General features: G+C 41.7%; 1 protein-coding gene and 2 pseudogenes across 1 annotated transcript; 1 reads left to right on the top strand and 2 right to left on the bottom strand.

Moving 5' to 3' along the window:
- Nucleotides 1–547: 547 nt before the first annotated feature.
- On the bottom strand, nucleotides 548–19187 carry LOC144256168 (polyunsaturated fatty acid lipoxygenase ALOX12-like; annotated as a pseudogene).
- A 165-nt stretch (nucleotides 19188–19352) lies between these two features.
- On the bottom strand, nucleotides 19353–22041 carry LOC144256167 (polyunsaturated fatty acid lipoxygenase ALOX12-like). The gene is made up of 4 exons (XM_077801255.1): nucleotides 22003–22041; nucleotides 21420–21542; nucleotides 20576–20855; nucleotides 19353–19438 (listed from the first exon to the last, which is right to left on the bottom strand). Exons 1-4 carry the CDS (start codon nucleotides 22039–22041, stop codon nucleotides 19353–19355), a joined length of 528 nt encoding a protein of 175 aa, XP_077657381.1.
- Nucleotides 22042–22300: 259 nt separating this feature from the next.
- LOC144256166 (phospholipid scramblase family member 5 pseudogene) lies at nucleotides 22301–26533 on the top strand (annotated as a pseudogene).
- The last annotated feature ends 551 nt before the right edge of the window (nucleotides 26534–27084 follow it).

Here is a 27084-nt window from a genome sequence, read left to right as displayed (position 1 = left end):
TAAATCGTATTAATATGTCTCATGAAATGGTAATCTATGTTGATTATAAAGCTATAGTAATTAAGTCAGTGCAGTACAACATAAGACGATCATATGAGTGAAATGATATAGTCCCATTTGTATATGGCAGCTTGATTTATGTCAGCATTATAGATCAGTGAAGGAAGATGGACTTTTCAATGAAAAGTGTTGTGATAATATCTGGATGTTAAAAATAAAATCAGACCTATCTTTAATGTCACATTTAAAAATCCATCTAAAATTATTATATAGGAAATGGAGAAGACAAATTTTTTAGGGACAGGAGAAAGCTACCTGATAGTTGATTTCTGTAAGGAATGTGGTTTCAGGTTAAAGATCATTGTCTTAGATTACCTGGAAATGAGAGCAAGGCCTCAGGCTAGAGACACATTCAGGTAGGGCACTCAGGAAAGAAAATACAACTGTGGAAACTCAGACGCAGGAAAACATAAAACTCAAGAGAAAATGATAACTATAATGGTGGCCCATGGTTTTCAAAGGGGCAAATATTTGAGCACATTCAGGCTTAGATAGTGATACTGTTCTCTATGCAACTAGGTTTCAAGTATTCATAGGGAAGTTCTAGTTTCTCATTCCTGCCACAATTTCCCTTTCCAGTTTATCCAGATCTGTTTGGAATTGTCTTAGCACCGCCTTGGGCTCAGGGCTTGAGAAATAGTCTTCTCTGTGATGTCCTGGGGGCAACTGTAGCAGAAAGAATGGATGCATTAGCTCCAATAAAGAGGGACCCAGAGTCCAGCCCCTCACTGCAATGCTTTTCTTCAGTTTTCCATACCCCTGGAGTTCCAAAGAGCCCTTCTCACCATGTCTGGCTGCCATCAGCCCAGTTGCGGCAGAAAAAAAGCATCTGAAGACAGGACTGCTGGACATTGGGTAGTGACCCCATGTCTGTGGCCATTGTTACATCTTCCTTGGTAGTGGGTGGGGGCATCCATATTGAGCATGGGCCATTAGGAACCCAGTAAAACCAGTCCAGCTTGAGGGGTGGTGGGGAGAGAAGAATCTGGAGTCACTCAAGGACTCTGAACTTCAGGACCCCAACCTCCAGTTTTCCCCTTCAAGCATCCCGCTAGTCTAGGCACTTGGTTGCATCCACCTAGACCTCAGGGACCGTTGCTGTCAGTGGTCCCTACCTAACTATTATTGATGGCTGCGTGTTGGGCAGTGCGTGTGAAGATGCACATGGTAAGGAAATGACAGAGTTGAAGTCAAGACTGAAAAGAGGCAGGGAAACCTAGGAGAAGAAAAAACAATTTTTAGAAACATTACCCAGAGGGGATAAAGAAATACAGACTTAGTTATACTAATATAACTATACTAATAAATGAATTAGTTAGTTATACTAATAAATGAATGTTCATGCATTCATTTATGCATTAATTCAAAAACCCTGGAACTCTATGGACCAGGCACTGTCAAGCCATTGGGACTACACTGGTAGGTACCACACATCAATATCCCTGTCCTCTTACAGCTTAGATTCTAAAATGGAAGGAAAATAAAATAACAAAATTATGTTAGATAGTGGTAAGATTAGAAATAAAACAGGGAAAGGGTACATGAAAACTCAGGAAGGGTTTTTCATAATTTGGTTAATATGTATATCATGGAAAGACTATCTGAAGATCACCTGTGACGTAGGGAGTGCTGTGGTCCAGAGCACAGGCTGTGGCATAAGCCCTGGGTCCCAGTCCTGGCTCTGCTGTTGACCAGTTGCATCAGTTGGACCAATTGATTACCTTCCTTGAACCTTAATATTTTTCTCTGAATATGGCAATAATAATAATCAACTACAACAATAATAACAATAATTACCTTATTAGTGAGATGATTACATAAATCCCCTCAGTACATGGTAGCTATTGCTCTTATGGTAAGATTTGGAGAGTTAAAGAGGTAGAAGAGGTTCTTGGTCAAATATCTCCTTTTATAAAAATGGTTAAAAGTCAGTAGGATGAAGACAGATAAATCTTAGGAAAATGGGCAAATACTTGAAAAGGCCTTTCACAGAAGAGGATATCCATACAGTTACTAATTCTATGTAAAGGTACTCAGCTCCACTAGTCATTGGGGTAATACAACTTAAATATACCCACTAATATGGCTAAAGAGGAAACAATAGAATTCTCTGTGGTACACTTAAGAGAAAATGAAATGGTTGGGAGGAGAGAAGATGGCGGCCGGCGAGGAAGCAGCGACTCCAATGTCTCCACTTTAACGGGATAAGAAAGACCCACCTGGACAGCTGCAGCCTACATACGGAGGAACTCCTAGCATAATTCCCTTTAGAGGAGAGCAGCCGTGATCTGGTAGGTTTATTGGAAGTGACAGTTTGTCCCAGAGAAGTGGATCTTGGGCGGCCACTCGGGCACAGAGGTCTAGTCCGCAGACATTAGCCACTCCGGCAAGGGGCTCCCCCGGGAGGCCTAGCTCTCGCTTTGCAAGCAGCCACCCCACCTATCCGGTTCCTAACCACGCGGCCACAGATAACTGGCTCCACAGGTGGCAACGCGGCGGGTGCAGAAGTCAAGTCACGGAGCCAGCAATCGTTTTTGAAAGCGGCGGTTACCCTGAGAGGCTTGGGCCGCCCCGCCCGAACCCGCAGTGGGCCTCCGCCATCTGGGCTTCCCCAGAAGGCATAGCGCTCGCTCTGGGAGCAGCTGTTTCTCCATCCCGGTCCCTAACCACGCGGCCACAGCTAACTGGCTCCACAGGTGGCACCGCGGCGGGTGCAGAAGTCAAGTCCCGGAGCCAGCAATCGTTTTTGCAGCGGCGGTTACCCTGAGCGGCTTGGGCCGCCCCGCCCGAACCCGCAGTCGGCCTCCGCCATCCGGGCTCTCCCGGAAGGCATAGCGCTCACTCTGGGAGCAGCTGCTTCTCCCTCCGGGTCCCTAACCACGCGGCCACAGATAACCGGCTCCTCAGGTGGCTCTGTGGCGGGTGCTGAAGTCAAGTCCCGGAGCCAGCAATCGCTTTTGAAAGCGGCGGTTACCCTGAGCGGCTTGGGCCGCCCCGCCCGAACCCGCAGTCGGCCTCCGCCATCCGGGCTCCCCCGGAAGGCATAGCACTCACTCTGGGAGCAGCTGCTTCTCCCTCCGGGTCCCTAACCACGCGGCCACAGATAACCGGCTCCACAGGTGGCACCGCGGCGGGTGCAGAAGTCAAGTCCCGGAGCCAGCAATCGCTTTTGCAAGCGGCGGTCACCCTGAGCAGTTTGGGCCGCCCCGCCCGAACCCGTAGTAGGCCGCTGCCAATTTCCAGCGAAATCAAGGGGCTCCAGACAGATTTCCATCGTGCAAAGTTCGACTGCGGGAGCACCTTTTCTCCGCACGGAGGGGCGCATAGCCTGATAGGCAATCGCCCTGCGGCTGGAGTCTGTGGCGCGCACTGGGGAGCTACAAGGTGCCGGAGCAGGGGGAGCAAAGATACCTGCGGCCCACTGGAAAGACAGGCCAGGGGGTAAATTTCAAAAACACAACAGTTGCACCAAGCAGAAAGAAACGCGAGCAGTATGAAAAGACAAGGAAAGAAAGGACTACAAGCTATGCAGGTCAACTCAACATTAGAAGAGGTAATAGCTGCAACTGATGGAATGTCAGATAAAGAGTTCAGGATATACATGCTTCAGATTATCTGGAGTCTCAAGGAAGACATGAGACAGCAAAATCAGACAATGAAAGATCACATTGACAAACAAATCCAGGAAGTAAAAGATCAATTTCACAGGGAGATAGAGGTAATAAAAAACAAACAAATAGAAATCCTAGAAATGCAGGAAACAATAAACCAACTTAAAAACTCAATTGAGAATACTACCAGCAGAGTAGATCACTTAGAAGAGAGAACATCAGACAATGAAGACAAAGTATTTCAACTGGAAAAGAACATAGACAGCTCAGCAAGTCTGCTAAGAAACCACGAGCAGAACATCCAAGAAATATGGGACAATATCAAAAGACCAAATTTAAGAGTCATTGGGATACAAGAAGGCACAGAGATCCAAACCAAAGGAATAAACAGTCTATTCAGTGAAATAATACGAGAAAACTTCCCAGAATTGAAGAATGAGACAGAATCCCAAATCCTAGAAGCCTACAGGACGCCGAATATGCAAAATCATAAGAGATCCACACCTAGACACATTATAATGAAGATGTCCAACATACAGAATAAGGAGAGAATTTTAAAAGCTGCAAGAGAAAGAAAGCAGATTACATTTAGGGGTAAACCAATCAGGATAACAGCTGATCTCTGGACACAGACTCTGAAAGCTAGAAGATCCTGGAATAACATATTTCAAACACTGAAAGAAAATGGGTTCCAACCAAGAATCGTGTATCCGGCGAAATTAAGCTTCAGGATGGAAGATGAAATTAAAACCTTCCACGATAAACAAAAGTTAAAAGAATTCGCAGCTAGAAAACCATCTCTTCAAAAAATCCTTGGCAAAACATTACAGGAAGAGGAAATGGAAAATAACATTGAAAACCAACATTGGGAGGTAGGACAGTAAAGGGGGGAAAGTAGTCAAAGAGGATAACAAATCAGGTTTAGTAACATCAATAAATAAATATGGCTAGAAGAACAAACCATATCTCAATAATAACCCTAAATGTTAATGGCTTAAACTCACCAATCAAGAGACACAGGCTAGCAGAATGGATCACAAAACAAGACCCAACAGTATGCTGCCTACAGGAGACGCATCTGATAGGAAAAGATATCCATAGAATGAAGGTGAAAGGTTGGGAAAAATCATACCACTCATATGGACTGCGGAAACAAGCAGGAGTGGCCATACTCATATCTAATAAAATAGATTTCAAACCAAAGTTAATCAAAAGGGATAAAGAAGGACACTTCATACTGCTCAAGGGAACCATACACCAACAAGACATAACAATCATAAATATATATGCCCCAAATAATGGCGCAGCTGTGTTCATCAAGCAAACTCTTCTCAAGTTTAAGAGTCTAATAGACCACCATACAATAATCATGGGAGACTTCAACACACCTCTCTCACCACTGGACAGATCTTCCAAACAAAAGTTAAATAAGGAAACTATAGAACTCAATAACACAATTAACAATCTAGACTTAATTGACATATATAGACTATACCACCCAACATCAAGTAGTTACACTTTTTTCTCAGCAGCACATGGAACCTTCTCAAAAATAGACCATATATTATGTCACAGGGCAACTCTTAGACAATATAAAGGGGTAGAGATAACACCATGCATCTTATCTGATCACAATGGAATGAAACTGAAATTCAATGATAAAAGTAGGAAGGAAAAATCAAGCATCACTTGGAGAATGAACAATAGGTTGCTGAATGATCAATGGGTTTTAGAAGACATCAAGGAGGAAATTAAAAACTTCCTAGAGTTAAATGAAAACACAGACACAACATATCGGAACCTATGGGACACATTGAAAGCAGTTCTAAGAGGAAAATTCATTGCTTGGAGTTCATTCCTCAAAAAAAGAAAAAACCAACAAATAAATGATCTCATACTTCATCTCAAAATCCTAGAAAAAGAAGAGCAAAACAACAGCAAAAGAAGTAGAAGGCAAGAAATTATTAAAATCAGAGCTGAAATTAATGAAATTGAAACAAAAGAAACAATTGAAAAAATTGACAAAACTAAAAGTTGGTTCTTTGAAAAAATAAATAAAATTGACAGACCCTTGGCCATGCTAACAAAGAGAAGAAGAGAGAGTACCCAAATTACTAGCATACGGGATGAAAAAGGCAATATCAAAACAGACACTTCAGAAATACAGAAGATAATCAGAAATTATTTTGAATCCTTATACTCCAATAAAATAGAAGATAGTGAAGGCATAGATAAATTCCTTAAGTCTTATGAACTGCCCAGATTGAGTCAGGAGGATATAGACAACCTAAACAGACCAATAACAATAGAGGAAATAGAAGAAACCATCAAAAGATTACCAACTAAGAAAAGCCCAGGACCGGACGGGTATACAGCAGAGTTTTACAAAACCTTTAAAGAGGAACTAACACCAATACTTTTCAAACTATTTCAGGAAATAGAAAAAGAGGGAGAACTTCCAAATTCATTCTACGAGGCCAACATCACCCTGATTCTGAAACCAGACAAAGACACCTCAAAGAAAGAAAACTACAGACCAATATCTCTAATGAACCTTGATGCAAAAATCCTCAATAAAATTCTGGCGAATCGGATTCAAATACATATCAAAAAAATTATACACCATGATCAAGTAGGATTCATCCCTGGTATGCAAGGTTGGTTCAATATACGGAAATCAATAAATGTTATCCACCACATCAATAGACTTAAAAATAAGAACCATATGATCATCTCGATAGATGCAGAAAAAGCATTCGACAAAGTACAGCATCCCTTTATGTTCAAAACTCTAGAAAAATTAGGGATAACGGGATCATACCTCAACATTGTAAAAGCAATCTATGATAAGCCACAGGCCAGCATCATTCTGAATGGAGAAAAATTGAAGGCATTCCCTCTAAGATCTGGTACAAGACAGGGATGCCCTCTCTCACCACTTCTGTTCAACATAGTCCTCGAAACACTGGCCAGAGCAATTAGGCAGACGAAAGAAATTAAAGGCATAAAAATAGGAAAAGAAGAACTTAAATTATCACTATTTGCAGATGATATGATTCTATACCTAGCAGATCCAAAAGGGTCTACAAAGATGCTATTAGAGCTAATAAATGAATTCAGGAAAGTGGCAGGATATAAGATCAACACGCATAAATCTAAGGCATTCCTGTATATCAGCGACAAATCCTCTGAAACGGAAATGAGGACAACTACTCCATTCACAATATCCCCCCAAAAAATAAAATACTTGGGAATCAACCTAACAAAAGAGGTGAAAGATTTATACAATGAAAATTACAGAACCCTAAAGAAAGACATAGAAGAAGACCTTAGAAGATGGAAAAATATACCCTGCTCATGGATAGGCAGAACTAACATCATCAAAATGGCGATATTACCAAAAGTCCTATATAAGTTCAATGCAATGCCAATCAAAATCCCAACAGCATATCTTGTAGAAATTGATAAAAGAATCATGAAATTCATATGGAATAATAAAAGACCCAGAATAGCAAAAACAATACTAAGCAGGAAGTGTGAATCAGGTGGTATAGCGATACCAGACTTCAAACTATACTACAGAGCAATAGTAACAAAAACAGCATGGTACTGGTACCAAAACAGGAGGGTGGACCAATGGTACAGAATAGAGGACACAGTAACCAATCCACAAAACTACAACTATCTTATTTTTGATAAAGGGGCTAAAAGCATGCAATGGAGGAAGGATAGCATCTTCAACAAATGGTGCTGGGAAAACTGGAAATCCATTTGCACCAAAATGAATCTGAATCCATATCTCTCGCCGTGCACAAAAGTTAACTCAAAATGGATCAAGGAGCTTGATATTAAATCAGAGACACGGCATCTGATAGAAGAAAAAGTTGGTTATGATCTACACGCTGTGGGATCGGGCTCCAAATTCCTCAATAGGACACCCATAGCGCTAGAGTTAACAAATAGAATCAACAAATGGGACTTACTCAAACTAAAAAGTTTTTTCTCAGCAAAAGAAACAATAAGAGAGATAAACAGGGAGCCTACATCCTGGGAACAAATCTTTACTCCACACACTTCAGATAGAGCCCTAATAACCAGAATATACAAAGAACTCAAAAAATTAGACAATAAGATAACAAATAACCCAATCAATAAATGGGCCAAGGACCTGAACAGACACTTCTCAGAGGAGGACATACAATCAATCAACAAGTACATGAAAAAATGCTCACCATCGCTAGCAGTCAGAGAAATGCAAATCAAAACTACCCTAAGACACCATCTCACTCCAGTAAGACTGGCAGCCATTAGGAAGTCAAACAACAATAAGTGCTGGAGAGGATGCGGGGAAAAGGGCACTCTTGTTCATTGCTGGTGGGACTGCAAATTGGTGCAGCCAATTTGGAAAGCAGTATGGAGATTTCTCGGAAAGCTGGGAATGGAACCACCATTCGACCCAGCTATTCCCCTTCTCGGTCTATTCCCTAAAGCCCTAACAAGAGCATGCTACAGGGACACTGCTACATCGATGTTCATAGCAGCTCAATTCACGATAGCAAGACTGTGGAACCAGCCTAGATGCTCTTCAATAGATGAATGGATAAAAAAAATGTGGCATTTATATACTATGGAGTATTATTCTGCATTAAAAAATGACAAAATCATAGAATTTGGAGGAAAATGGATGGCATTAGAGCAGATTATGCTAAGTGAAGCTAGTCAATCTTTAAAAAACAAATACCAAATGACTCCTTTGATATAAGGGGAGTAAACAAGGACAGGGTAGGGACGAAGAGCTTGAGAAGAAGATTTACATTAAACAGGGATGAGAGGTGGGAGGGAAAGGGAGTGAGAAGGGAAATTGCATGGAAATGGAAGGCGATCCTCAGGGTTATACAAAATGTCATATAAGAGGAAAGGAGGGGTAAGACAAGTTAATACAAATGGAAGAAATGATTTACAGTAGAAGGGGTAGAGAGAGAAAAGGGGAGGGGAGGGGAGGGGAGGGGGGATAGTAGAGAATAGGACAGACAGCAGAATACATCAGAATCTAGAAAGGCAATATGTCAATCAATGGAAGGGAAACTGATGTGATACAGCAATCTGTATACGGGGTAAAAGCGGGAGTTCATAATCCACTTGAATCAAACCGTGTAATATGATGTATTAAGAACTATGTAATGTTATGAACGACCAATAAAAAAAAATAAAAAAAAAGAAAATGAAATGGTTATAACTCGTCCTATGCTAGAAGGAATTAATATTGGTACAATTGCTTCCCCAAACTGTCATAAACTATTTAAAACAATTTAATTTTGTTGATATAAATTTCCAGTTTTCCCAGCACCATTTGTTGAAGAAGCTATCTTTTCTCCAATATATGTTTTTGGTACCCTTGTTTAATATAAGATGACTGTATTTATGTGGGTTTGTCTCTGTGTCCTCTATTCTGTACCACTGGTCTACAAGTCTATTTTGGTGCCAAAACTATGCCATTTTTATTAATAGTTTAAGGTCTGGTATAGTGATGCCACCTGCTTCACTCTTCTTGATAAGGATTGCTTTAGCTCTTCTGGTCTCTTATTTTTCCAGATGAATTTCATGACTGCTTTTTCTCACCATGCACAAAACTCAACTCAAAGTGGATCAAGAACCTAGGGATTAAACCAGAGACCCTTCACCTAAGAGAAGAAAAAGTAGGCTCAAATCTCTATCATGTCAGATTAGGCCCCAAATTCCTTAATAAGACTCCTATAGCTCAAGAATTAAAATCAAGAATCAATAAATGGGATGGATTCAAACTAAAAAGCTTCTTCTCAGCAAAAGAAACAATCAGTGAAGTGAATATAGAGCCTACAGAATGGGAGCAAATTTTTACCCCTCACACATCAGATAGAGCACTAATCTCTAGGATATATAAAGCACTCAAAAACTTTAACACACACAAACAACAACAACAACAACAACAACAAAAAACAAATAAGCCAATCAATAAATGGGCCAAAGAACTGAACAGACACTTCTCAGAAGATGATATACAATCAACAAATATATGAAAAAATATTCAACACCTCTAATAATTAGAGAAATGCAAATCAAAACTACTGTAAGAGTTTATCTCATTCCATTCAGAATGGCAGCTATTAAGAATACAAACAACAATAAGTGTTGGTGAGGATGTAGGGAAAAGGCACACTCATACACTGCTGGTGGGACTGCAAATTGGTGCAGCCAATATGGAAAACAGTATGGAGATTCCTTGGAAATCTTGAAATGGAAACACCATTTGACCCAGTTATCCCTCTCCTAGGACTATACCCAAAGGACTTAAAAACGGCATACTACAGCCACATCAATGTTTATAGCAGCACAATTCACAATAGCTAAACTGTGGATCCAACCTAGATGCCCTTCAGTAGATGAATGAGTAAAGAAAATGTGGTATATATCTACAATAGACTATTACTCAGCAATAAAATAGAATAAAATCATGGCATTTGCAGGTAAATGGATGGAGTTGGAGAATATAATGCTAAGTGAAGAAAGCCAATCCCAAATCAAATGCCAAATGTCTTCTCTGATATAAGGATGCTGATTCATAATGGGGCTGGGGGAGAGCATGGAAGGAAGGAACAGACGAACTTTAGATAGGGCAAAGGGGAGGGAGGGGAAGGCAGAGGGTGTGAGGGTAGAAAAGAAGGTGGAATGAGATAGACATCGTGACCCTAAGTACATGTATGAAAATATGATCAGTGTGACTCTACTTTGTGTTCAACCTGAGACATGAAAAATTGTGCTCTATTTATGTAATATGAAATGAATTGCATTCTGCTGTCTATATAACAAACTAGAATAAATAAAATAAAATAAACTATTTAAAACAGAACATGCATGTACTCTATGATTCATTAATCTCTCTCCTAGGTATGTACAAAGAAAAAACCTACTCAAAAGTGTTCACAGCAGGATTAAGATTAGTAGCTACAAACTGGAAACAACCATAATTTCTATCAATAGCACAAATGAAAAATAAATTGTACCATATTCACATAATAGAATATTATACAGGTGTGACAATAAAAGAAGTCCATGCTATATCCAACAGCATGTGTAATCCTCACATTGTTCAGAGAATGAAATAAGTGAGTTCAAGCTCATATTTCCATTTATATGAAGTTACAAAGAAATCAAACCAACCTGCATTGTGAAAAATCAGGATGGTAATTGCCTCTGGATGGGTATGACAGGAGATTTTTAGAGAGCGGTAAAGTTCTGACTCTTGATCCAAGTGGTGATTATCCCCCTGGGCCACCTTAGTAAAAGTCCTTAAGTTGTATACCTATGACTTAGATCTTTTTTTTCCTCTTAGTCTATTTGATTTTAATAAAATTCACATCCCCCTAAACAAACACAGAAGCATGCCTTCTTATTTCCAGGCAGTTCTTATAGATGACTGAATAATAATGCTAGGAAAAGAGAAGTTATTGTCTCATTTCAGACACAGGAAGTAGCTCAAATGTCAGCTATCTCACTCCACTCAATTTACAGGTGAATATTTGAAATATAGTTTCATTATTTATTTTATTTTAGTTTTTAAATACTGGGAATTGAACTCAGGGGCATTTTACCACTGAGCTCTGTCCTCAGCCCTTTTTCTTTTTTATTTGAGACAGGGTCTTACTAAGTTTCTGAGGCTAGCCTCAAACTTTTCATCCTCCTGCCTCAGCCTCCTAAATTGCTGGGATTACAGTGATGTGACACCATGCCCAGCTATTTTCATTACCTTTCAGGTATGATGAGGCTAACAGACAAAAGATTAATGCCATTGAAAAGATGGTTTATTATACTTACAGGTTCCAAAAGAATGGTACTTGCTATACCTTAGGGGGCCACACAAAGAAGCACAAGAGCCTGCCAGGGAACAGAGGGAGTAGAGGGCAACTGGAGCAAGAGCCTCTATTATGGTTTTCACAATAAGGAATGGGTAAGATAGAATAGGCAGGCTGCTTTGGATAATTCTGTCACATTTGAGGTGCAGTGGCTGTCCCCACCTGTCTAACAATCCTCTGGAATTCAGGCCTGGAGTGTGAGAGCTCCCTAGAGGAAGTGATTAGGGATGTAGGCTCAGAATTTAGACCTGGAGTGTGAGAGCTCCTAAGAGGAAGTAGTTAGGGGTGTGGGCTCTGGGATGGTTGGTTAGCACAGGAAAGACATACACACAGGAAGTTAGCTAGCCCTGGGAAAGGTAGTACCTTCAGGGTCAGCAAATCCCCAAGATGTCAAAGCATCAAAATTACAGAATAAAAAGATAAAATTAGTATGGTGAGTCAGGGTCAAAAAACTTTGTGATCAGCCCAAAGTCATCTACTGTGTGTCAGAGCCTGGATTCTCCTGTTCCATGCTGACCATATTGGTTCCATGCTGACCATATTGGGGAGATATTTTTTGGTGGCATGGAGCCTATGATTAAACAACTCACAATATGCAATCGACACATTTCGGCATTGTCACACATTTCATTTGCATCACAAAAGTTCGGTCAGGTACATGGTGAGGAGGGAATGAAAACAGTATGTGCATTTTAGAGATAAATAAACCAGAAAAAAGAATAAGTAAATTGTTCATGGTTGCATAACTAGGAAGAGGAAGAGACCGAAATTAGTACTTTAAAATTTGTTTAGTACATAACCTTTAACTGATGAGATAAAGAGAATGCTGAAAGATAAGGGGGAACAATGGGTGAATCAGAAGTTAAAAAATATATCTAAGTGTGTATTGTAAACCCTCTATATTTCATGGAAAGAAGAGAGCTATGGAAGGGAAGAAGGATCTCGATCCAAGAGGGGTGGACAAATTGGCCAAAGAAACCTGAGTCCCAAGGATAAGGCACTGAGTCATGTTTGAGCCAAAGCATGCATGGTACTGAGGTTGCATCTGGAAATGCCCTTGCACTCTGGCCTGGGCCTCTCTGCATGGTGGATAGTCACAGACAGGAAGAGAAGAGAGGGGAAGCCAGAGGGAGTCCTTATAAGCTTTGGTGTGAAAATTTTCCTGTTTATATCTTCAGGCAGGAAAACAGGGGACCATGAAGATAGAAGGTGAGATCCAGCATGAACTGGACAGAATCCTTCACTGGCTTTGGCCTGGTTGGGTCCCAGGACATGGTAGGTTATGGGCATCTGTGACTGCGATGGGGATAGGAGTAGGCTTGATGGCCAGGGTCTCTGAGGAGACAATCCTTGGGATCTAGAAGTGTTCTGAGCCTTAGGGGGTTATGAATGGAATTCAGATGCTTTCAGGTGTGGTGGGAGTGGTGTCAGGAGAGGTTGGGGTTCTGTCTCAGAGGAGCAGAGCTGGGAAGAGGTTCTGGCAGAGTCTCCAAAGAGCTCCTGTCTCTGAGATGGATCTTACCTCTGTCCTGGGCATGGCATAGCCCCACCTCCGTGATCTCCCAACACCAGGCCTGCAGCTCAGGATCCCCCCTCACAACATCATCCCTCTGGTAGAAAAGGTGGACGATCCCCTCCACACACCTGCCCAGAGAAGGGAGCTGAAATCTGTGATGCCAGAAGGCTCCAGCCTCTGACCTCTACTACTCTAATCTGGCCACTAAACCTGGGTCCTAGTAGACTTGCCTTTTGGAACATTCCCCAGGTTTATGACACAACTGTGTAAAGGAAGTTGTAAGTCAAGAGTTCCAGGAATTCCCTACACTGTACATGGTTGCCAGACACTCTTCTTAACATAATCCCCCATACCACCAGATCCTATGGTTTACTCACTCACAGCTCTCCTCACCTCCATTTCCTGCCTCTCTCCTACCCTCTTTGCTTTTGCCCTATGCTGATCTCAAGCCAGAACCCCACCCTCCTTCTCCCACTCCCACTCCCCATTTCTTAGCTGCTTCTCACCCACCGGCCAAGGCATCATGAGCATAGAGAGCACTTGGGATTCCTAGCAGACGCCCATCAGGAGGACAGAGGAAGCAACAGGTCAGCTGAGTCATTGCCCAATGGGCCAAATCTAGATGACCACCTCCACCTGTGCTCACTGCCTAGGATGAGAAAGTTAACAGGGCTTGAAGAACAGAATAATTGCCTTTTATACAGGGATTCAGAAATGGGTTGTTCAGATTTAAAGTCATCTATGTGATGGAACAGGGCTCACGAGTTTAAGGATTAGGCCATTCACGCAGGTTGGACTGGGGTCTTGAGGATGTCAAGAAGTTATAGAGAGGTGGATGATCAGGCAGACCCATGTTCAAGTTCCTCTTTACCTTTGCAAATATTCCTTCATCGGAGTTAAACTGGATCCGGCCCCGGGTGTTGATTTCCATAGTGTTGTGGACATGGGGCGCCAGGAGATGGGGTGCAGAAGATTGGAGGGGTGGTTAATGGAGACCATGCTTGGGTCCTTTCTTGTGGGGTCTGGCACACAGCATGGCGTCCTGCTCTATTCTTGATGCTTTTGTCCCTGGTGCTACTTTGACAGTCTGGTCTCCTGATTCTTTAACCACTCACTTCCATATCCTCCAACTTCCATGACAGTTGGGCTTTGGAGCCACACCACGTGGGGTTTGAGTGCACATTTCACTACTCACCTTGATACCTGAGCAACATAATGAACCCTCTAAGTGTCAGTCTCCTCATTAGTTACAAAATTACTACAGGGGCATGATGGGGTGTCTTATCTCAGGTGCTGCAGTACTGCTTCTGAGAGTGACTGAGCAGCAGGTTTGGAACATTACCTGGCACACAGAAGTTCTTGAGATCTTTGCCTTTATTATATTCACTTTGAACACAGTTGTATTTTAAAGAATCTGCCCCTTAACTTTTGATATAATTGTGTTCTTTCTCTTTATTTCATATCATCATAACTTAAACAAGCCTGTGCTTATTTCAAAACCACACATCTCATCATTTTCCTTTTTTATTTTTAGGTCTTAATCCGGATTAAAGATGTCACATCAAGCTACCTGTTTAAGCCATTCCTACTTAGGCCCTATATGTCCCCTAATGAAGGCCACTTATCATTGACACATGCTTATTTTTATGCTAAGTGGTGGTTTCCCCATTATAACTTGTTCGATATACAAGATTCATATAGTTTTTCACATTTTGATTGTTTGATACTGGGCCAAGGGCAAGATTGAGGTGATACTTCTGGTTTTAAGGCATTAAGGCCCCTCAATACCGGTCTTTTCAGAAAATTCATGGAAGGATATTGGCATCACAGAAAACATAAGACCTCCAAAACAAGGGAATAAAGAACCCAAATCAGAGTCCCTAACAATAATGAGGATGATGATGATAATTAATTATGATAACCCAAAGAATAAAACAAAACCAATACTTTTCTGTGACACCACATTTTATCATTTAATGCCTTAACAACCTCATGATGGAGATCCTATTATCTCCATTCAGAGATGAGGACCCCAAAGCACACATCTGAGTAAGCACTGAGGCCAAGATTCAATATTCAAATGCTGGTAATCTGCATGCAAAACCTGCCTATATGACCTTTAATGATACCTCTGGTGGGTCCTGATAACAATGCAGCTGTTTGCCATGTGATGAAGTTGTTATATTGAGGTTAGGGAAATATGGAGGGGGCCAAACTAGTAAACAGTGATGTTAAGTATGAAAATGTAGTTAAATAATTCAAGTTAAGAACATGGTGATGCAAAATATCTTAAGATCATCATATGTAAGTTCCCATGAACTATATTAATAATTACTTTGCTTTTGTAACCCTAAAAACCAAAATTACTACAGCCCAGATTAGGATTGGGGTGGGAACTCCAAGCAGCAATACAATTCAGTTTTCTTTGTTTTTGTACTGGGGATTGAAACTAGGGGTGCTTTACCACTGAGTTATATCCCCAGTTCTTTTTATTTTCTATTTTGAGACAGGGTCTCACTAAGTGGCTGAGTCTGGCCTGGAATTTGTGATCCTCCTGCCCCAACCCCAGAGTTACTGGGATTACAGGCATGTCTCACTGCATCCACCTACAATTCCCTTGTTCTGCCTGCCAAGTACTCACTCGCATATCTGACCAATACTTCAAACTCCCTGTATCTAAAACTGAAAAGCTCATCTTGGTCTCCAAACTGGCTTCTTTACCTGACTTTGAAGTTTCTGATCATTGCTCTGATGCCTAAGCATTAAGCATGCACATGTTTGCTGCCTTCTTGGCTATGTTCCCTGTATCAAAGTGACATTACGATTTCCAAAAATTTTTAAAGCAAGTTTTACGCATCTTTTTTTTTTCTGCATTATGCTCAGCAATAGATAACCAGACTCACTCTATTTTAAAAATAAGGTCTGTACAACTCACCCATATTGAGGACTCCCAGGTGTTTCAGAAGCACAGACCTCTGACCTTGCCTCTCCAATTTTGCACTCAGGCATGCTGCAGTTACTGTTTCCCATGATCACCATTCATTGGTGTCCCTCCCTCCCTCTCTTCCTCCCTCCCTCCCTTCCTTTCTTCTTTCCTCCCCACCTCCTGATACCACCATGCAAATGCAGCTCTTTATCCACCTCACTCTTGGGCAGGTTCAAGAGATCTGTCAGGCTTTGCTCTCTCTCTGCTCTCTTTGACTCTGTCCTTTGATTTTCTGCTTATCTGACTACTTCAGTTATGGTGGAACATCTCCACCAATACTATAGCACCTCTCTATGTCTCTAATTCCAGAAATTGCTGTCGGCCTTTCCACACAAATGATAAATCTCCTAAGGCAGAATTAACATTTCGCTTTAACAAATTATATTCCTACTCTATTCCTGACCCATTGGCAGAGAATTTCAGAGAGCTGACTTACAATGTGTACTTAATTAATCCAAGTGTTTGACTTCATAGGACAGATGAGATCACTCTGTATTATTTCTTAACTTGTGTATATCTTCAATTTTCTCAAAATAAAAAGAATTTAAGTATTAAAATAAAACCAAGGTCAAGGTCTTGCAATAGTTATCTGTCTCCTTTATCTCCCTCTGTTCATAAGACACTATGAAGATTCTGTGCTGTGTCACCATACCTATGCTTGTTGAGTGCCAATCATCAGTGTCATGGTCATATCTTGAAGACCTAGGCTTTTAAATCCCATACAGCTGTTGGGTTTTTCCTCTCTCTGAGGTACAAGATGGGACATGGAGGGTGGAGCCTGTACCTTGAAGACAGGGTGCAGTCCTGGGAGGCACCTCATGGTGGCAACAGCAATGACCTCACCCAGTAGGTGAGTGTTCAGCAAATGATACTGGAACAAATGCAGTTGGAAATCTGAATTTCGGACCCAGGACTTGGCCAGGAGCCAGGCAAGTGGAGGATCAGAGGGCAGGAACAGTGTTGGGGTAGGAGAACTGGGGGTGGGAGCTTGGAGCTAAAAGAAAGAGGAATCAAACATTCATTGACCTTTTGCCACATGCAAGACACTTTGCTCCGTATTTTGAGGGAATGGAAATGACTGAAATCAAGTAACTGCTTCTGAGGAAGTGAAAACCAAGTAGGAGGAAGTAGGAAACTTCCACATTGCCTGTCACTAGCCATGGTTCCATGTAAGTGTCATGATAGTTTGTGTGAATGCAGGTGAAATGGAAGGAAGGGATCAGTATGGCGGCCCTAACAGTGGTTTGGGGAACACAGGATGGGCGTCTGAGCTTTGGTGGTAGAATGGGAAAAAGAAGGTGAGAATGAGAAATTAACAGTATGTATCAATGACTGTGCAAACAGCATGAAAATATTAAAATTAAGGAAGAAAAGATGTTTAAGAAAGAAGGGATATTCACCGCATTGAAAGATCAAAAGAGATTGAGTAACTTCAGCATGAAAACCAAGAGAGGCCATTGTGATTCTCAGGTATGCCCAGATAAGTAGTGACCAATCTGAAAACTAGAAAGGAGCAATCAGATAGATATGAAGATAGTTCTCATGGAGTGAGGTCAGGAGTAAGGATGGAAAGAGAGAAAGAGCCAGGTTTCTCTGTCCTTGGACAGGTAAGATGAACAGAGAACAGTGTTAGGAGTGAGATGCTCAGGGTACCTCAACTGGTTGACCATAGGTAGCAGCTTCCCATTGGGTTCCATCTTCAGCATGACAAGGGGGGCAGCCAGGTACTGCTTCTCTCTTTGGATCACATTGGTTGGAATTCCATCCAGCAGGATAAAGTCAGCCTCAAACAGGGAACCATTCTGGGGAAAGGAGAAATGTATGCATGGTTAAGATCGGAAGACTGGGGCTGGGGTTGTGGCTCAGCAGTCGAGTGCTTGCCTAGCATGTGTGAGGCTCTGGGTTCGATCCTCAGTATCACATAAAAATAAAATAAATAAAATAAAGGTGTTGTGTCCAACTACAACTAAAAAAAAATAAGATTGGAAGAATGCCCCCACAGCATCAGAGCAAAGGAAAAGAAATGTAAAGATGTTCAATCTGTCTTCATGCCATTATCTTGGGAAGTCTCCCTAGGAACAACCCTTCATTGTGCAGGGGTAGTTTTGGACCATACCTGTCCAATCTACTGTGAACCACAGGCACACTAATTTCAGGAACCAGGCAAGTGGAGGATCAGAGGGCAGGAGCAGTGTTGGGGTAGGAGAACTGTGCGAATATCCAGCGTCCGTTTCCCATCATATCCTAAACACCTGCTACTTGTATTTAGCTCTCACCAGTGTCAAATGTTTTTTCCTACATATTTTATTCCCTCTAGATCTTCCCAGCACAGCGCTCTACACCAAGGACAGCAGGTTAAGACAACATTCCTCCCTCTGACTTGCATTTGGTCTCTTAACATCACTACATCTCTGGGCCACATTGCCAAGGATAGATCAACTGAGTATGGGAGGAAGTACCTGGAGTTCTTTTTCCAACTGGGCCCCAAGTTCCTCTGTCCCTGGGGGAAGCACCAGCCTGGAAGGCAGAGAAGTAGAGCATCTCAACAGCATGGGGTTAGCACCATTGAGGAACCGGTAGCCAAACGGTTCATCCTCTTGCCAGCCCTGATGAACCTTCTCTGTGGGGTGGGGATGGAGAATGGGAGGAAAATAGTTACCTGGATATTCCTCTCTTGCAGGTTCTATCCCAAGAATTCAGGCATATGATCATACCCTACCCAGCCCTCATGTTTTCATCCTCAGGCCTTTCTGAGACGGCGAGTTATAATTATTTCTCATCTGGCAAGAAGATATGGGAGACTCTCAAGTGCAACGGATGACTTTGGAGAAAAAAAAAGACCTCAAGGGGTCATGGAGGCCTGGGGGAACCACTGACCAGCCAGGGCGCTCTTCTGGCCCCAAAATATCTGATCAAATTCTTCCAGGCGGGTCCAGGATGTCAGCAGAGTGTAAATACATTTGAAAACCACCTCCAGGGCCCTAGGACAGCATCAAAGGAAACAATCAACCAACCAAATCCCTCCTGATTTGGGATCCACTAGCCCCCACTCCATTCTGACCTTCTCCTTACTCTGTCTTTGCTGTCCATTCATAGTCCAGCCTCTTGCCCTCATGGAATCTCATGTCTGGGGGCAGATCATTCTCTGTGTCTGCAGCTATTTTCAGGGGTATCCCTTCCTTCCAGATGCCCCAACTAGCAGATGGGAAAGAGTTGAGGAAGAAATAGGGTCAGGAATGGAGCAGGAGATAGGAAGATGTGGAACAATTGGGAGGTATGAGGGTGGGTATTTACCGGTAGGTCTGCTGTCTTTCCTCCAGTTCTTTCTTTCTATGCTTCTGGAAGATGTCTAAGGCATTGTCTCCTGCCAGGCGAGCTAGGGAGATGATAGATCACACAGTTTTGTCCAAACTGGTGCCATTCTTGGTTTGTTCTCATCTCTATTCTTAATTATATTACAGCATGCTGTCACCTTTTTCCTTGTCTCCTCCTCCCCTGATTTGTCTGTGACATCCTTTATCTATTTTTATTCACACCTTATTCCTGATTTCCACCAATCTCTGAAAATTTTCCTAAAGCAAATATCTCATGTTTACTATACTTTCTTGTTCTTTAATTCACATTCATCCTCCAGTCCCTACTCATCATTATCTCTGAATCCTCTACTTAATCTCTTGTCATGTCCACACTTAGCCTACATAATCACATATTACTTTGGTACATTTAGCCAGTCCTGGCCTTTCCCTGTCCTCATCTTCCCCTGTCTTCCAAATGACATATTTCATGTTAGCTCTACTTATATACTCCACCCTTCTCCACCTCCACCCTCACCTGTTCCTGATTACAAGAATTTCTGTGCACATTACTTTCAGCCTCTTATCCTACCTAACAAAAGGTTCCAAGAATCTATCAGTCTCCCCATCCCATAATTTATATAAACCTAACTTGTTTCTGTTCTCACCTGTATTTAACTTCACTTGTTCTTCAGAAGTACATAGTCCATGTTTCTATTCTTACCATGTCCATATCCCTAATTGTGTCACGATGTTTTTCTCCTTTTTTCCCATGGTAACAATTTCAGCATTTGCTGTCCTCATTCATCCCCATCTTCTACCGTGTCTCCACTCGTCACAGTTGAATTCCCTGTTATGCCACCCAAACCAGCTCTCCAACATGGTTGTCAGTTGTTTCCATAGCTGTGTCCTGCTCACAAGTTACTGACCACCTTATTCCATGAGCCCCTTACCTGCTGCTGCCCTAACATAGAGGAATCCTTTCTACTTTGTTTCTCTGTTTTCCTTCATTGCTGCATCTCCCACTCTCTATATTCACCTTTTTGGAAGACAGAATCTCCAGATCACTTATCCCTCTCCAGCCTCACTCGCAGCATCACTTACTCTGGGTAAAACTTTGGGACTTCATAACTTCTTCCCTTTTCCTGTCGTGCATCCTGGAATCCCTGCACTCCACGTGCCTCGGAGTCCATCCTTTCTCTAAGCACCACCGACCTTACTCAATCCCATTCTGCTCCTCTGCCCCCAGCACTTCCTGAGGAGGCCTTGCTCCCACTTCCCCAACGCTGCCGGCTCACCAGTGCCCTCGGGCAGGCTCAGGACGCTCTTGCCTTGCACCCAGCGGTAGCACGGAAACGCGGTCTTCGCGGAGGTTCCCGGACCCTGCACGGTGATGCGATCGCAGAACCACGCGTCGTCCACCAATGAGTGCTGTTTGCGCAGCTTCACGAACTGCAGCGGCCCCAGATTCTCTGGAGTGTCCAGAGCAAACTCCTCCTCCTGTGGGGGCCAGACTCGCCAGACTTAGCTGAAGGACCTGAGAAGCCCTTATGAGGGCAGAACGGGCCCTTTGTGGAACTTCAGTTAATCAGGGCCTCGGAAGACAGTATCACCTCCCTTCCTCCTCCGCTTGACCTGTCCCAGGGGTCTCTGTTAGGCTCCATTTCAGCGCGAGCAAGCGGGGGCCCCGCAGTGCGTTGCAAGCAGTGACTTGAACTGACGACGGAGCATCATCCTTCTCTGAGCTGTCACCGGGATCATGCTTGCAGGAGCTTCAAGGCTGACCACTGGTGGTATAGTTACCTGACTCTGGGGTCATTTGGAGATGGAGTTGGAGGCCGCCAGGACCAGGGTCGGAGAAATGAAGTAGGGGATTGAGCCTAATCCGGAATTATGACTCCTAACACTACCCGCTTCTCCGCGAACCCCCTTTCTCCCTACGCTGCGGGAGTACCAGCGCGGGCTGTCCTGCTGGAACTCTCCCCCAGTCTCCTACTGCTCGCCCACATCGCTCTGCAATCCTAGCCTGGCTGATGGCGGGTATCCCGGCTCCCACCCACTGACCTCGCCAGGCCTGGGTTGCAGCTGCAGCTCCAGCTCTGCCTCCCGCTGAGCCCCCACCAGCCACAGCTGCACGCGGTTCTGCGACCCTGAGAAAACCCAGACCCCAGTGGCCACCAGGATGCGCTAGCGGCTCCTGGCGCCCCCTGCCTGCTGCCTCTGTAATAGCTGTCCGTTAATAAGCCTTGGGAAAGGTCTAGGGGACCTGCTTTTGATGCGTTGCCTGAAGGACCAGCCCCCAGCTTAATAAATCAGGGTTTTGTGTGTCCGCCCACTGTAGGATTGGGGCGTTTCAGGTACCCACCCCAGACAGGCCTGAACCTGCAATTATCCCCATGTGGGGGTGGAGATGGCTGCTCCTCTTTGTGGAGAAGAGCGACTTTGAGGAAGGTGAGGGGCCAAGTGAGGGGGCACGAAGAAGGGGAGTGGGGACAGGCTGAGTCCATCAGAGTTTCTCTCCAGGCCTCTCTCTTCTTCCCCTCCTGTTTAATATTGAGTAGCACAGGGTGAGCATTTCCTGAAAGATCTTGGGTGGCAATGTCCGTTCTTTACAGCCTTACCTTGTGCCCATGTCAACTGTACCCACCTTCCTTTCTTCTGCCAGATCTTGCCTCCTGAAGGGCATTGGGATTGTCCTTTTTGGTTCCAGAAGGCTCCTTTGGAGGGACAATCAAGAGTTCAGGGGGGAAATTATAGTCTTCACTGTAATATGATTTTATATGTTGATCCACTTAGAGAGTAGCTCATTTTAAAATTTTCTTTTATTTTCTGTCCTTCATACCCACCCCAAGATAAGTCATTTTTTTTTCAGTAGTCCATTTTGATTCCTTATTTCCACTCTTTCCTGTTCATAGAATTATTTATATGTTGTTTTATATGGAAACATGAGGTAACATAAATTTTTTTTCTTGGAACATGCTTTTCACAGTACATGATACAAATAACAACACATGATGGGAGAGAAATCCATGATGGGAATATTCAGATCATTAGGTAGAGATCTAATTATTGTTTTCACTAACTTTTAGGATTCTCCTTTTGGTGAATCTTTATGGTGTTATTAGTAGTTACAACCATGATGAATGCTTTAAAGCATTCATACATATGTGTGTGTGTGCACACACATATTTACATATATATATTCTGAATACACAGAGCTTTTATATTATAGACTTTCAAAAATGGCATTACTGAGTAATATAGTATCCACATATTTTATGCTCATATTGTAAATTTGTTTTCCAAAAAGGCATCATGGTATCAAAATGTTCTGAGGGGGTATGGGGGGGTAGGAAAGATGGTGAAATGAGATGGACATCATTATCCTAAGTACATGTATGAAGACATGAATGGTGTGACTCTATGTACAACCGGAGATATGAAAAATTGCGCTCTATATGTGTAATATGAATTGTAGTGTATTCTGCTGTTACATATAAAAATTAAAATTTTTAAAAAATGCAAAAAGTTTTTTTCCTAGCATCTTTACCAACAGAAAGGGTTATCACATTTAATTTTTACTTAGTAAAAAGTGAACAATTAGTTGGATGGAAGGGTCTGGAATTTTACCACATTTATAAGCTAATGAGTTCATTAATGGGTTAGCCCATTACCAGTTGGAAGAGGCTGACAAAAGACCCAAGACCCCTGGTTCAGAGAAAAAGGATTGAATTATTCATCGCTTTATGTTCACATCAGCTCCCCCTACCCGCAATTCCATGGGGTGACACAGATGGGCCTAGATGATCTGTGTTATAGGAGAGGACCACTGAGTTTGAGGGACTTACTACTTTTGTAGTAAATAGAAGCAAGTCTGTTCTGTGTCTGGGAGAAATCACCTCATCCTCCAGGTTTCTTGCTGCAAACACAACTCTTAGACACATCCTGAATAAAGTTGACACAGGGCATTGCATTCCTGGCACCATCAAAAAAAATATGCTGATTTGAAACTTGGGAAAAGGTGCCACTACCCATATAGAATCAACAAAGGATCTTGAGTAGGGGTGATGGGAGATGGAGAAAAACACAAAGAAAACACAGGGACATTTTTAAGTAAAAATGGGGCCAGGTGGGACATTGTCCTCTGATGGAGGAATAGTGACACAACATATTCTAAGGATTGAAACCATTTAGGTCATTTAAAAGCTGTTTTGCAAAATTGGCAGGAGATGACATAGGAATCTTACTTTTCTGTATGACTTGGATGTAGTGGTGCAGTTGTAAGAGATTTAAACTGTCACGTTTCTCATAACTAAACACTCAGGGTCATCCAGGTGAACTGGACTGGCACGAAATAATCACACAAGAGACAGTTATACCTTTTTCTTTGGGGGTCCTGTGATGGCTCCTCTGACCTTAAGGGTTCACAGAAAGAGAGAAAAGAGCACTTGCTGAACCCTTTTATTGAGGAGAAGCCATTAAAATGAGGCAAAAAGTCAGGTTTCAGAGGGTTGAGTCTAGCCTCCTGATGTCTGCTGTCTGCAGGTTGACTGATATCTAGGAAGGCCACATCCAAAGGCAGAGCAAGAGAAGGGGACACACAAAGGGCATTTCCATGGAATATTCTATCCCAAAAAGGGCAAAGAGGTATATACAAAGGAATAGGTGAGTGTTGCTCCTGAAGACATGCCTTCTACTTCCTGGGCTGGGACAATGCCCAAGTCACCACGAAATGTAGTGATAGGTCAGAGCCTCTTGCTTCAGGATAAAAGGTGTGGGTCATTCAGAGTGGCTCCCCACACTAAACTAACATTGTTATGATTCTAAATTACTAATAGATGCATCTTTATGTTTTTCCAATCCCATTGAGAGCTATTGTATAAACAGGTGTTACACAAATAAATTTATAAGAAACATAGCATTATAATTGTTGTCTGACCTTAAGACTCTGTATCTGATTGCCTAAACGTATTACAGTAACTTCGAAAGCATTTAACTTAGCCCCAAGTTTACTATCAATAGCCTCTTGATTTTAAAAGTCTCTTGGTGTAGAACCTAATTGATTATCACTTTTTAAAATTTTTTCCTTTTAATTTTTTTATTTTTATTTATAATCAGCTATCTGTCCTTTGTTCTGGTCTCACTGTCCTGAATAGGGAATCCTTACTGTTATAAGGGGAAATGGGTGATGATGGCTCTGGCTGCTTCAGGTTGAGAGGGAGTGACATGGGGCAAGCAGTTTTAGGAATTTTTTGGATCAGTGGCAAAATTTTAGTTCAAAGTGAACAGGTTGTAAAGTCATTGTAGAGATGGGTGCTTCTATAAGAGAAACAAAGAAGACATGAGTATTGGATTAAGATTAATACAAGATAAATGTCACAGCATCTAGAACATGTCAATGAATATCATGATGATGATAGAAACCAGTAATTTTTTTTAACAGGAGATGCAAGAGCTAAGAAGTTGTTCCCATGACAGGACCAATGTTGACATGGCCTCTATTTGGGAATGTAAATCTTTAAGGATATTAGTTACATTGTCAGAGTTATCCAAAATGTAAACATAACCCTTGATTTTTATAATGTCACAGATGTCCCCATAAGATGTAGTTAAGATATTTAATCTCACCTGATTTTTGTAAAATACCTTTTTATTGGTATAACCTCTGTGTTTAATAGAGATCCCTTTATTCATGTCATGGAGGGCTAGATAATCATACTAGCAAACACAGATTAAGTCTGTCTATGTAGGAGGTTAGGAAAATTTATAGGCCTTAAATTGACCAAAATAAACTTTTGACTCTGATAATCTTTGTTGATAGTTATTAGGCACTCCTGTCTAAAAATTCTTTTTTTTTAAGTCTCCAGCTTTATTTACTCTTGGTGGGGCTGACTCAACTGTATATCTTAAATTACATTAAAAGAAATATTGCCTCTCCTTTTAAATGTTCAGGTGTGACTGTAGTTTGGTTATAACTAGTTTTGCTAGGTGTTTAAGACCAACTGATCAAATTGACCTTATTCCTATCTATAGTTAGTTAAGAGTCAGTTGAGTTTTCTTAGGGGGATGTTCTTGGGAACCTGTAATCTCCAGCGATTTAGGAGGCTGAAATGGGGATTGCAAGTTCAAGGCCAGACTGAACAAATGTCTCAAAAAAAAAATTAAAAGGATTGGGGATGTAGCTCAGTTGTACAGTGTCCCTGGATTCAATCCCTAGTATGAACGAAAAAGAAGAAGAGAAGAAGGGAAGGAAGGAAAAGAAAGAAAGAAAAAGAGAAAGAGAAAGAGGAGGAAAGAGAAAGAGAAGGGAGAAAGGAAGAAATAAATAAATGAATAAACATGGGAAAGGAAAAAAGAAGGTAATGCATCCAAGATCTGTGTGACAAAATCAAATGGTTTAAGATATTTGTAATTAGAATCCTTCAGGAAAACAGAGAAAATAAAGCAGAAAAAACATTTTGGCTGATAATTTCCCAAGAAGTTTAGAGATCCCCAAGCAGAATACATATCAAAGAACCCACACAAAGACACATAGTAATTAAATTTCAGGAAACCAAAGATAAATCATATTGCAGAGGAAAAATTAGAACTGATAATTGTATACCAGCAAGTGGAGGTTCTGGAATGATACTAGAAACTGAGATCTCCAAACATATTAGATTAAAATTAGCTCAGGACAAATTATTTACTTGTCAGTGGAAGAAAGCAGCTGCTTCAATCATACTTTCTGTTTCACTCTGCAATTCTAAGAATCACAGAAAAGTCAGGTCAAGAGCTGATTAGAGTAAACAGGAACTTGATATCTATCAGCTGCTGGTGCTCTTGCTACCTGCAAGAGTTAGAAATCCAAGCCCTTAGTTGGTTATGTTACTCAGAAATAAAACCTCTTTCAACCCAAATTCACAATGCAAACTGCAAACAAAGAAGATACTTTTGTTCCTTTTGTGCAACATGTGACTGTTTTGGAAATGTGCATTTTGAGGTGAAAACCATTAATGAAAAGCTTACAATTGGTAAGGTTTTGAAATATTGGTCAGGATTTGTAAATGATATCTTTACAAATGTCCATGCTTTGGAATACACATTTCTACAGACCTAGATGTGACAAAGCAGCAATGATTGGTGCTTGTTTTCACTTTGATTTTATGTTCTTTGAACATTCACTAACTGGATTATAATAAGTAAGATGGTGAAAACAATAAAATATGCAGCATATATTTCAATATACCTTGAATCCTTGATTTCAGATCTGAATTGCTTGAGATCTTTCTTTTTAATAAAAATGTTAATTATTATATTTATTAAAACATAATTTAATGAGGCAAAAAAAGAAAGTCTTTCTAATAGAGGAGACAATGCTGAAAATAGAATCTCAGAGCTGGAGGACAAAGTGTTTGGCCTTGAACATTCAGATGGTATTAGAAAAGAAAATAAGTAACCATGACCAGACCATACAAGAACTCTGGGACAACATTAAGAGACCAAATTCAGGAATCACTGGAATTGAAGAGGTTTATGAGATGCAGGCTAATAGATGACTTCTTCAGGGAAATAATAATGCAAAATTTCCCAAGATGTTGTGGAAAAGGGACAGTAGCAGAGGTATGCAGGGTTGGGGAAGTCACACAGAAAATGTTATTGCAGGTGGCCCAAGGGACATATGATTGAGGATTTAGAGAAATCTCAAGCTAAACATCACTATTAAAAGCCAGATCCCTCAGCCCCATGG

Source organism: Urocitellus parryii, chromosome 7 (assembly GCF_045843805.1).
Source record: "Urocitellus parryii isolate mUroPar1 chromosome 7, mUroPar1.hap1, whole genome shotgun sequence".
In the NCBI taxonomy this organism is placed as follows: Eukaryota; Metazoa; Chordata; class Mammalia; order Rodentia; family Sciuridae; genus Urocitellus; species Urocitellus parryii.
This window is presented reverse-complemented; position numbering and strand designations above follow the sequence as displayed.

Excerpts from the sequence above, each read along its gene's own strand:
- LOC144256167 (XM_077801255.1), bottom strand. The coding sequence starts at position 22,041 with ATGCCCTTCAGGAGGCAAGATCTGGCAGAAGAAAGGAAG. Across the intron at positions 20,856-21,419 it reads TGCAACCCAGGCCTGGCGAG|GAGGAGGAGTTTGCTCTGGA; the intron begins GTCAGTGGGTGG and ends TGGCCCCCACAG. Across the intron at positions 19,439-20,575 it reads GAGGAGCAGAATGGGATTGA|CTCGCCTGGCAGGAGACAAT; the intron begins GTAAGGTCGGTG and ends TCATCTCCCTAG.